General features: G+C 40.1%; 1 protein-coding gene across 9 annotated transcripts in view; it reads right to left on the bottom strand.

The window, feature by feature from the left end:
• Positions 1-13,123, bottom strand: part of ZMIZ1 (zinc finger MIZ-type containing 1) — a 337,743-nt gene that overhangs the window by 117,567 nt on the left and 207,053 nt on the right. For all 9 annotated transcript variants that reach the window (XR_005629623.1, XM_039727301.1, XM_039727311.1 and 6 more), the window contains one exon: positions 7,834-7,939. Coding sequence is in view for 8 of the 9 variants with exons in the window: in XM_039727301.1 (XP_039583235.1) it covers positions 7,834-7,939 (106 nt within the window). In the remaining variant the exon portion in view is untranslated. The remainder of the gene's footprint in view (positions 1-7,833; positions 7,940-13,123) is intronic.

Consider the following 13,123-nt stretch of genomic DNA (forward strand, 5'->3'; position numbering starts at 1 on the left):
ACATAAAACTTTTGCAATACTGTGTTATCAGCACACTTTAACAGTGTGCTTAAATAGGAGCATTAGAAAAGATGAAATAGAAACATTTTTTCAAAACTTCTATGTATGGAAATCTCTCTTTTTAAAGAGAAATACTACATATAACATCTTATCTACTAATCATTGTGCTTCTCTGAGTATCATGTCTAGAATATTCAGAGCAGGAACTTTTTTTAACAGGCTGACTCCATGCTGCAGAAAAGCCTGGAGGAATTAGGGATGGATCTGCAAATGTGAGCAGTGGAATCTGAATTGTATTTAGGAAGTGAACTTGCTGTTCTTGGAGCCTGATGATCTGATCTGTTCACACAGTTCATGCTTTCGTGGTTCAGCCCTCCAGCAGCACAAAAGCTCCCAGTGGAAGCCCCATGGAAGCTGCTATGCTACTGCTCTCATAGCTGGACTCCTCACAAACTTCTCTGAATGCCTCCAAGACACATGAGGCTAGTAAGAGAGCACTGGCAAGGAGGTACATTTGGATGCACTGCAGCTCCAAAGGGAACAAGCTCGGCACTGCTTGCTGTCAGCTGAGAAAAGGTAAAGGGCAAATGCCTTTCTAAGAGTTTGCTTTCTTCTCTCCCACGAATACATGCATGCTTTCACAGCCTGCCTCCCCTCTTACTTGCCATTTGTGACTTACCTCATCTTCAGAGGGAAGTTACTCAAAACAACATAAAACGAAAAATCAAAATTCACACCCAGACCAAGATCTAAGCTGTCTCTACCACCAAATCTTCAGCTGTTCTCAGCACATATGGAATCCCTGAAGCAGAAGACAGAAAACGCTGATAGAGATCAACAGAAGTCTTCTCCGGGGAATGCCAGTTCCAGTCCAAGTGGAAGTGTGTTGCACACTTTAGGAAAAGATTCTTTCCAGGAACTGCATGATAACTTAATGCACTACGCATCAAATCTGCTGCGAAGAGTGCATTCAGGTAAGTACGAGCCTCAAGAAATCCAAGGCACAGACTAAGAAAACAGCAGAGCAAGCTTGTTGCTGTAGTTGAGTGTCCACAATTTCTTTAAGTGCTATAGTAAAAGCATTGGAGCAGAAATGTTCCAACCTGGCAACAGTTTTACTGTGACATCTCTCAAAGTCAGAATTGGTACCATGGTAACAAGGACCAGTGAAATGTCAAAAAGAACAGGCCAGATACACCACCTGGTATTTTGGCTAGTCAGAATAAAGAAGCAGCAGCTCAGCCATGCAACCTTCTTTATAAACAAAGGTGTTCAAGTGTACAGCAGAACAGTGAATGCCAAAAATTAACTGAATTTTCACCAAAACAATACCTATCTACATTGATATGTTATGAGGTCCTCAAGCTCCCAGTAAAAATGAAGAGGAGTTGCCTAGCTACTAGGAGGATAATGAAAATCTGACACAAGTATGATCATGTTTCCCACAAGCAGAAGGCAGATCAAACACATGAGGAGCAGATCTCTCAGAGGAAGGGAACAAGAACAACCCAAACAAATAAGGCCCAGTGGGGGAAAGCTTCTCATTCTGCAGGCTCTTCTTAACCTCAAGATGTTTGAGAGCTGACTACTGACCATGTCTGCCATGTGTCAATCCAACCAGACAGAGGCTCAAGATAGAGGATATAATTGCCAAAACTGCAGGTCTGGCAGAGCTTTGTTCTGAGTGAATTCATGGGTGGGACAAATGGACAAAATCCTGTGTGCCTTTTCTGCAGCCAACCTAAACGTGGCTGTCAGAGACTACAGACCTAAATTAATGCTGCTTGCCACTGGGCAGCTCTACTGACTGCTTCCTTTTGGTCAAGGGAAGTTGCCAACTTCATGAAGAGAACCTAATAAAACTAACTTCATTTATTTGTAGTATCCATACTATAAACCATTAGGAAAGAAAGACTTAGTTGCAACGAAGGTGTATCCTGCCAATATATGTACCAGAACAGAATTATTTTATCCGTATGACAAAGTGTCCCAGCTGAAAGCATGGCTCTGCTGCACTGCATAACTACCTGCAGATGAAGAGGCAGATTCTGTACTGCATGATAATGAATTTAATTAAATGAGATAAATAAAAGTGAGATGGAAGGCATATTATTATCCTTGCTTCAAAAATAAAGAACTACGAAACTGAGAACAAAGCAGACAAGGGCGCACAGTGAGAATCTGTGCCAAGAGCAGGGAAGTGAACATAGAAATCACCTGAAATGCAGTGAGTTTTCAATACCAAAAGCTGTTTCAGAAGGTAACAGCTAAAAGAAAATAATATCTTTATTTTAATGAGAATTGTCAAGTGGATGGTTTTAGGACACCAACTCTAACTACCAATGGATTAGGTATCTGCATGGAAATGTAGCAGAAATTTAGGACAACACAGATAAAAGGTTCTTAACCAGCTTCCAGCTACATCAAGAACCACATTACACAATTTCATACACTGAATTTTATCTTTAAAAAGGCTCTTTTGCTTTTCCATTTTCCTTTACTCTGCTCCATCCCTCTCCACTGTCATTCTAGCTGAAAATATTTCTTAAATGCAACTGCCCTAATAATTCTGAATTCCCCACTTATTTCAGTGTTTTATTCAATTTACAGCAGTGTTTTTGTGTCAATACTGTAGTGTAATAGCTCTTCTTGTTCTGAGTTGTTCATTTGTTAGTACTTACATACATTTTATAACTCTGCTCAGCTTGCATTTCAAAAACAACACAAGCTTTTACTCTGCTCTCATAAAGCTGCTTACTTATTCTTATCAGCCACTTTCTTATGTGCAGATACAGCATCTGTATTTCTTCTCCAGTCACATAAGACCATTTTGACTTGACTTGCTGGAAATCTTTGGTGTGAAGCATGAGACTGACAATTTATATGCTGTTTCTTTCCTAACACAGGTCTGTCAATCATTTGGTCCCTTCAAGCTGGAGGGATGCCATCAGCCTTCGCTGGGGTAATTTCTATTCCATACTTGTAATCCTTTTAGCCACCTTGCTTTGCATTGTCTCCATAGATAATGTGAACATTATTACTGGAAACTTAGTAAAACAGTTAATCTAGCCCTATGGTCCTCCATGATCTAGAGGTTATTCTTAATTTCTACCTTTTTATTGATTCACATTGTGGCATAATTTCTTCTCTCCTTTTATATAATTTCTGGGAGTTTGAATTGATAAAACACCAAAATACTCTTTGCCCAATGTCTACTACTGCTTTGAAAAAGTATCCTTATCAGGACACACCTTTGGTCTCAGTATCTTGTCCAGTAATGTTTTAACACCTCCATTTGCCAGCACTCTCATTGCAAATACCTTTGTTAACCCAGGGCCCACTTTAATTACGGCTTTGGCATTCTACTCACAAGAACAGCCCTACAATATCACAGCTTCAGTCATTGTACTGAAGCTACAGAAATAAAAAACCCCACATATATAGAGTCCACAAACATGACGAAGTTTTAGTGCATACTTCATATAAAATCAAGATTATTAAGTAATACTGCTTTTGAAAAGTGAAATCAGAAGCACACCAAGCACAGCCTAAGGGATTGAAAGCAAAGTGATATCAAAAAAGGGTTGCTATTTCTGCTATCAAACAGCCAACACTCGGCTGCCTGTCCAAGCTATCACAGCGTTTGTTTGCTGTAGCTGCTCAGTGACTGCTAAAGTACCTTTTCTGCACAGTTCTGCCCTCAGGCTTCTTCCTTCCTCTCTCTCTCTTTACAGAGATAGTGAACACTGTCCTTTTCTGACAAAGCTCCCTGTATGATCTCATCCTGTCGTCCCCTTGTCTGGCCTCAGCTTGGCCTCCTGACAAAAGCAAAACTAGAAAAGTAGCTACAAGAGCAATGAAGTTCAGTAGCTCGATAGAGTATCTGAAAAAAAAAATCGGAACAGAAAATTGTTCTCTCTTTATCTTCCAGCCCCCCTATTTTTTAAAATAAATACTTTAATTGGTGAACTCCACTTTATTTGAACAGTTAAAATATAGCTATCAAAGGACATAAAATCTACAGAAAGGACAAAAGCATCAGATATGCTGAGAAAACATCCAAGCAAACATTGTTCAGAGAGAAGAGCTTCATGTTTAAGGAAGAAAAGCCAGAATACATAAACACCTATGCACTCACATACTAAGAGCAACTCAGGTTACTGAGTCTGGAAGCAAATGAGCAGGCAGCCAACCTGCTGGGCCATTCCCTATAGGTGTCACAACAAGGCAAAGGAATTTGCAGTGGAAGGGCTGGGGAGCAGCTGTCACCAAAAGAGACACATATATTTTTAAAGCCTTTGTCATTTGTCTTCAGGGTGGGAAATGCTGAGTTTGACCTCCTGCTGAGGCAGCTGCCCTGTTGCAGCAGCATGGGCTAGAAGAATAAAAGGCAGTAGCTATTATTTCAGGTACAAACACCAGAAAGCCGAGACAAAAGGCACAGTCATTAAATCATAATTTCTATTTAAAAAACACACATGGCAACTTATTAATACTTCTCATGCTGCATGAACCTCCCCTCTAGGCATTCTCCAAAACAATTTGTATTAGCTAATTGCTAACTATCTCAATGACCAAGTAAAACAACACTAAAAAGCACATCAAACACTGTCTTGGCAACACCAAACAATCCTGCATGGGAGAAGCCAAGGAACTGGCAGCTCTTGGTCTGGTGTCCTGCCCTTCCCCAGCTGAGGCTGTGCCACCTGAAAAGCTGCCCCAGCCTCCTATCCCTCCCTGCTCCCCACATGCCTGCCTGGACTCTGAGCTTCCATCTGCACCTCCTTTCCAGCTTAGCAGGGAGTCACCACCAGAACAGCTCAAACCAGCTGGGATGAAACATCCTGAGGCCATTTCCAAGAACCAAGGGGTGGTTTTCCCACAGAGCTGAGCCAATTTGGCAGCTGGATGCTCTGCCCTCCAGCCCACTTCCATCAGGGATAAATGAGATCCCCAGGCACTGCCATGGGGACCCTGACTCTCCTGGAGCCCTGCAGAGACACAGCTCAGGGAGCAGTCAAACAGAAAAGAAGCCATGCAGCAAAAGATCTTCTGCCAGGAGTCCCTGAACAAGCTTAGGGTGGGAATTGCTGGGGAACAGGAGCAGCACTACTGCCTGCACTGGGTCAGGCATCTCTGCAAACCAGCAGAGCTGAGGGACAGGGGGCTGGAGGGGTCCACCTGCTGCACAGAGCAGAGCTCAAAGCCCCCACTGCCAGGCCCCTCCAGGCTCCCAGCCTGCAGGACATCAGTCAACAAGCCCTGTCCCAAGCTGTAAGCAGGTACTAACAGTGGATGGCCCTTGAAAGGATTTGGTGCAATTATTTCCCCCAATTTTCACCTACTCAAATATGTTTTAATTAGAAAGTCTTTTTTTTTCCCTAGCATTTAAGAATGTCAGACACTAAACAACATGGATTAAAAATGTTTCCAGAGCGATCCCATCGGCAGCATTAAATTCATACTTGGAGGAATGAATGCAAACCATTGTAAATTCCCCTTAAGCCTGAAGGAAGGGAAAAACAAATTCTTATTCATTAAAATTAATGCCATTTGATATCTACATCAGGGGATTTCTGCAGGAATGTGACTGGAAGACGTGTTGAAGGTGTCTTTCATTAGATGCAAAAGGAAACAGAAGGAGTTTCTCAAAACAACCTGCAAGCACCCCTGACAACAACTTAAGCAAGTCATAAAAAGCAGCTTTGAATGAAGCACACTCTCTACAAGAAAAGCAAAGGGCAATCTCAACATTTTTACAAAAACTGAATGAAGGAGCAGAGCCACTGTTGTATGTGAAATCAGCAAACATTAATGCACTCTGATGTGGAAAATAACCCTTTCAAAAGAGTCTGTATGTTCTGAAATGACCTCACATTTGTAATCCCAGTCTGTCAGTCTTTCAAAGCTGCCTAATCAAGGATGGAGCTCTCAGAGCTCCTTTGTGACATCCTTAGAGTAGGGGCTATATGTGACATTTCACAAAATATGTTATGGTATGCCCCAAAAGATGAGTATTTAACACAGATAGTAAGAGCACAAAATGCCCAGTGTAGATGGGCATGATGAAACCCCAGGAAGACCCGGTGAAACAACTGTACACACAGTAAACATAAAGTAGTTGTGAAACCAAATATTTAAGATAATTGAAAATAAATTGCTCCTATGTACAACTGAGAAATAGGAAGCAAATCAAAGGACTGAGAAGGGTTTTAGAATATACTGAGAGAAGAGCATGTGATTTACCAGCTTTCTGGTAAATAGAATACCAGTATTCTATCAATTAAAAAGCGAAAGAGTGAACTCTGTACAGAGTGCTAAGTTAAAAAGAAACCTCGCATACATTCATCAAAAACAAAGTAATTACTGGTAGAAATCAAACACTGACATTGGGCTTTTCTAGACCATGATGACTGACAGCAGCTTTCAAGACTACTCCCTCAGTGAGCCCTAAAGGAAAAGAACTGTAACATCTTACTCTCAACCTCACCTCCTCTAACACACTGATGGAGAGACACGTCAGGAAGAATTAGTAAGAGAGGGGGAAGAGCTATATTTTTTAAGAAAATGTAATGCTGTCATAGCTGGAAAGCTTCCTTGATAAACTTAAAAAAAAAAAAACAAAAACAAACCCAAACAACCAAGAAGAGATGTGATAGCTAACTAATGGATAAACTTAATAGGAAGCCAGAAAAAAGAGACATTGTGCTTGGTCAACGAAACGTTTTATCCTCCACACAGTTTTCCTGGATGAAAATCAGACAGTTTATTCAACATTTAGTAAGATTAATGGTTCCTTCCCATACAAAAAAATAAAACAGTAAGTCCAGTGAATATGCTTTGATGTGAAAACCACTTTTGCATGAGGAACTGCTTAGAACACTTAGGACAAAATGTTGCCATGTTTGGGGCTGATAAAAACTGAAAAGGAACATGAAAAGAAATATTAACACCCAATCAGTTGGCTAAAAGTCACTGTTTTGGAAGAAGATAACCTTTTCTGATGTTCCAAAATGGGGACTGCACACCAGTTTGGTACTAAGCAGAAAAGTTATCCACGCTCAGTCTGGAATGGAACAATTATCTTCCTGTTTTCCAAGCCAATGAACATTATGTTGACATTCATCAGCTAAGAAAAGGAGAACCAGAATTAAATGCTCCAGTTAAATCGAACATGTGAGAAGCAGAAAGACCCTTAAGTGCATTTTCTACATCTCTAAAAGGAGCAATGGCAATATATCATGATCAAATATTGCTACTTGATCAGAGACCTGTAACAGATTATTGCTGTAAAATACTGGAAAAATGGCTACTTGTTACTACAGCACTAGAATAACTACCTACTCTTCGCTCAAAATTGTAATTCTAAGGACTAGATGTACAAGAAACCATGGTACTTTTTTGCACAGGCACATGAAGTCAAGGAGTAGAAGTTCTGCAATAGATATACCAGGGAGTGCAGAATGGATGTGAAAGATTTAGAGGTTGACACATGACAGAAAATCAATGGTTTACCAGGACAGAGGGGTCTGATTATGTTCATTCCCACCATGAAATTACTAAACATCTGTGCTTCTGGAAGCAGCATTTCATCCACGAGATCAAACAGGGCAACAAACAGCACTAGCTGGGGAAAATATAAATTTCCAAAATCATGTATCCTCAGAAGAGCATGCCATTGAAATGCTAAAAAGCAACAGAACTATAACCACCAAATACCTGTTTGCTTTTGGTTTTGTTTTTTTACAGAACGCAAGACAGTCACAGATAGCATTTTTTACAGAATATGATCATCTGAGAATCAACAATACATCAAAAAAAGGCTTCTCCTACCAGCTGATTTTGGAGTGAATTTGTCCCTGTTGGCTGCACATACTGCCAGTAGCCTGTATCCAAGATCCAAGTCAAATCCTTGCTGAGCTGCCACTCGACTAACCACCTGCAGAGGGAAAGAGAGAAAGCTTCATTAGGGGTTACTGGAGCTCTTTAAAAAGTGACATGAACCTGCTCATCAGCACTAATGTTAGACATCTGATTCTGCTGCAAGAGCACAGTACAAACATGGTATGAGGCAGTGCTCCCCAGTAGTTTCCAACACAAGCACAGTGACGTGAATTATTTGACCAACTGTCAGAAGAAAGGCCTGGTAGTTCCATGAAAATTGGGAGAGACAAAAGCCAGAAGAAATAATGGAAGAGCAATGCATGTAAAGATTGTATGGAATACACCTTACTGTATTTGAGATGTGAGGATGAGAAATCCTCAGTCTCTCCCTCTGTTGCACAGTTCCTGGCCCTGTTCCCAAGGGCAGTGCTGGTCCTTTAGGTTAAAATGCCCGCTCCACACTGCTGGGCAGGGTTGTCCTACACTGTGCTCAGTGTCACAGTTGCTGCATTTCAACAATACTGTATTGGGAAGCACATTTACCACAGTTTTAGAATGAACAGGCCTGTGCAAGAAGCATTTGCCAAACATTAAATTAGGGTAAGACTGTTGTTGTTGTTGACTGATCTAGAAGAACTAGAAAACCAGGCAAATTGAAGACTGTAGTTAAGAACAAAAAGCACTCAACTGTTTCTCCAAGCCAGCAACTCAGCTATCAGCCAAGAACGTATCCTCTTTAAAATCTGCACAGCACAAACACAATCCCACAGTCATTCTGCCAAATGATGCTAAAGTTATACACAGCACAGCTTTTCTATTGCCTTCCAGTGGCACATGATGACTTCAGACTCAGAGGCACAGATAAAACAGATTATTCTTAACAGTGCCATTACTTCTTTCCATTAAAACAATGGTGAAGGAACTGCACAAGAAACAGAACACCATTTCCTGAGGCAAAAGAAAGTCCCTAACAGCTTTCAGTACAAGAAAATATCCTTCTCCCACACTTTCTTCATCTGAAACCTTCTTTCTTAATGAATGACACTGCAATTATGTGTGGCCAGGACGGCAAAAAGCAACAGTATAGAAGAGACTGAACAACTCATGTATGTGGTAACTTACAAACATTATCCTATATTTTTTCCAATATATCTACTTTTCCTAATTAACAATTAAGAACAAAATTTATTTCTTTAAAAAGAATTAACATGAACAAGTTCCCAGGTAGATATTTTGTTCTGTTGCTCCTATTAATTAAAAAATTAGACAATCATAAGACTTAATCTAAATTTAACCCTTCAAACCTCAAAACTGAGAAGAGAGCTTCAGGGAAAAGAAATTAAAATTGAGGATGATCAGTGCAGTAAAACACAACTACTGTTTTATCACATTTCTTTACAATTACAGCTTTTAGATAGAAAAGTAAGGAGGAAAAAAGTAAAATAAATAATGCAATTATTTTGGATAAACAAAAAAACATTTCCAACTTGGTAGATCAGCCTTTAATCCTTTACACTTAGAAGTCCAGTTGTTAGCATCCTGGCTAACACTCTAGGTCCAAACTTGCAAAAATAAGAAAAAAACCAACCTAATAATAATAATAATTTAAAAATAAATGAAAACCCACCCACAAAACCATTAAAAAACAGAAAAACAAGAGGAGAATATGATATGTCATGTTTCATGCTGAATTAGCAATAGGAGTGAAGACTGGTGGGCTACCATGGGATCTGGAAAATACTTGCATACTTGGAAATCTGTTTCCCTTTTCTACTTCCAGTATCACTGTACTTCAGCCACCCAAAAGTAGATTATGGGGGGGGGTGATGAGAAGAAAACAGACAAAAAGCTCTTCTGAGAATCCCAAAACCACACCTTGCAAAAGGCTCCCGAGAACAACGTCTCATTAATATACAAACATTATTTAAACTCCTTTAGCTGTCATCTATTCCCCCATCACAGAGGAACACACTTCAGAGTGCCAATCAGTTCTGTAAAACAATGGACAAAGGGCCCTCCCATTTTCTGCTTTGACAAAACATACAATCATTAAGCCATTTATTTTAAAGCTGGAGAAATTCAGATACCCCTGGTCATCAGTAAACACACAGGAACTCAGGAAATGCATTGGCTGCTTATATTCTCTATTTGTTTTAATACATGAAGCTACAAATCCTGAGACTGTCCTAGCAAGAGGCCAAATCACTACTCTCAACTGACATCTTGCTAATTATGGAAAAATTTTACAAAGTAACTCAGGAAACAGAGAGAACTGTAAAACCCACAAAAGCCAAGTTCTGCTTGCACTGTCTTCACGGAATACACTGCAAAGCCTTGGTCAGTGCAGTCCTAACCACAGGCTGACGCCTAACTTTCTATACTCCCACATCACATCAGTTTCCTTTTCTTAATTTCCCCTGCCAGAGGAGCAGTGCCATGAAGCTGAGGGGGGTGGAAAGCAGAGCTTTCCAGAGTGTGCACCCCAAGGCTGACCACACCCCACGGGCACAGCCCGGCCAGGCAGCACCCACTTCGTGGTGGCTGAGGCAGTGCCCCAGCAAACACCACACGAGGACTGAGCACGAGAAGGCAGAATCTGAACTTGACAGTGTGCAGTGGGTCAGCCAGTCAAACTATCACTTACTTCTTCATGCCAAGTGTGAGCGAAAACAAACTGGAAGTTTGTTTTAACAAAAAAAAAAAAAAACAACTTTGAAAGAAAGTGCTTCCACTGACAAACTGCACACAAAGTCCCTTCTTTCTCTCAAAAGACCAACAAAAACCATAGAAACTTAATAGAAAGCAGATATTTCTAATAAAATTTCTGTTTTGCCAAGAGTCATTTTCCATCTACAGTTTTCTTGTACGCACTCCATTAAATGCAGGAGGAAGATCTGTTAAACAAACTGGTGGACTTGTGCCCAAGAGGGCTTTCTCTGGTCCCTTCTGCCTCAGCTTGGTCAACATGAATAGGTTACTGCACACTTATTTCCTTTACAAGGAATGGTTAGGTCAACTATGATAAGTGCTTACAGCATTCAGAATGAACTCATGGTCGAACACATGGTGCCAGCTGCATCTTGTCTGATTTTTTAATAAGGCTTACAAATATTTGCATTGACTGTATTTAAAGTTTTTCTTTCAACTGTGACAGGTTAAAGACTTACTTTTATTTCAAAATTAACGTCAATGGAACAGATCATACATCTCCTCCCAAGACCCTGCTTCAGGTTGTCTACAATTTAAGTCAGATATTGCTTACTCGGTACTTGTCAAACTTTCCTCTGTTCCCCTCTGTTTAAGGGACCCCCTGGCTTTTTAAACAGACACTGAGAATTCTCAGAAACAAGATGACAAATGTGCCATAGGAGCATGATTCACAAAAGACAAAGAAATATCTACAAGACATTTGGTAAGTTTAATATATTCAGGTCAGCAGACCCTGATGAAATTTACCTTGGAGTGCCTCAAAGGAACTTACCTGGACAAACAGTGTACCTGCTAATGATTTATTTTCAGAAATTCATTCAAGATAGAGAGCTTGGATATATACCAAATCTGGTTTCAGGATTGTAAAAGGTGACTCTCAGAAAGTACATATATCCAGACAGACAACAAAACAAAGTATTAAAGAAGTACTAGGTGAGCAATACAGAACATCATCATGAGTACACCAGCACCACGCAATTTCCTTCTTTGACAGGTTACCATAACTCTAATATGTCTTTTGACGTTGTCTTATGTAACGCTATCGTAACAAAGGAATACAGCCCAGATGACAGAAGTATAAATTCTACTCAGATTATTAATTACTAGTCCTTTCTCAAATCATAACTTGTGCTTGTTAGAGATAATTTCTACATATTTAGTCCTGACTTGGACAATGACAGTAAACTGCAAAACCTCTAGGTGGTTTTACAGGCAAACACGTAACAGGGTAAGAGTTTAAAATTATTGTTATGACCAGAAAAAATGTTGTAAAAATGAGACCAAATACACACATGAAATACTACTGATCAGAAAGAAAGAAAAATTAAATGCTTAAATAGAAAATTAGGGACAGACATTCATCTTCTCAGTGTATATGACTCACCAGGAAAATGTTTGAAGTATTAAAAATCATCAGGCACTGGAAAGACCTACCTATCATTCTCTGCCTTTTGGAGGGTAAGGGGATTTTTAGTAGACCAACCTGTATCTGTATCACATCCTGGCTTGGAGAAAAAGAGTAGACAGCACGGTCCCTTAGGTCTGTCCCAAGCCAAACCTCAGTGATTCCAGACACCTGCTGCTGACTGGAGCCATCCAGCTCAGCCTGAGCCCTGTCCCAGGAATTCTACCACATTTGAAACCTCCTGTGATTTCAGTCTTATTCAGGTACCAGTGTGGATCAGATGGGATCAAGGCAACAATTTCAATAATCTATTAAACGTTATGGCTAAGTGATTATGATACCATTTGCAAACACACTCTTTAACTACTAATTCAAACCCAGCATATCAGCAAAAATTCAGACAACGTGTAGCTGGTACCATGTGTTCAACCATGCCTTCATTCTGCAGTGCTGTAAGAACTTGTCTTACTTGACCCACCCATACGAAAAACCAAAACCAGACATAGTTTCCAGTACCACAACCATAAATTGAGACTATCATCCTTTATCATGGGTGAGAGAGGTGCTTGGCCAGCTCAAGGTTCAACACCTAATATTTCTCTATGTTATTTTACAATAACATTTCAGATAGCAAGACTTTATAAAAGCTAGCTTATTTCCTAAACACACTTGCAACACCTAGCTTTTATTTAAATTTTGATATGGCACTAACAGCTATTTTAAGCTGTCTTTAAAGGAATATATACCCTATCTGCAAACAGACATTATTACAACATCAACTGCCAGTAAGAAAATCTGATCACTTCAAACCTCTGAAATCTTTAATCTGAATAATTCAGATAAACAGCTTTCAAAAAGGAGACATTGCATTCACTGTCTGTGACTCAGCTCTGCGGAGTTCCAGATGTCTGAACTCTCAGGGTCATTGACAGTGAGCAGAAAATGATGAGAGGGAGCTTTTAATTACATGAAAAGCAGACAAAAATGGCTACCAGCATATTTTCTTTGCTGAATTTACCTGCAATACTTCCCTCCCTGCCCCCCGCCTCTTTTCTCCTTTTGCAAGGCTAAGGAGCTTCACCACGGAGCTTCACTCCCTGCCCTGCTTGTCATCACCCCACGAAG

This window comes from Passer montanus, unplaced genomic scaffold, assembly GCF_014805655.1.
Source record: "Passer montanus isolate IOZ18808 unplaced genomic scaffold, ASM1480565v1 scaffold61, whole genome shotgun sequence".
Taxonomy (NCBI): Eukaryota; Metazoa; Chordata; class Aves; order Passeriformes; family Passeridae; genus Passer; species Passer montanus.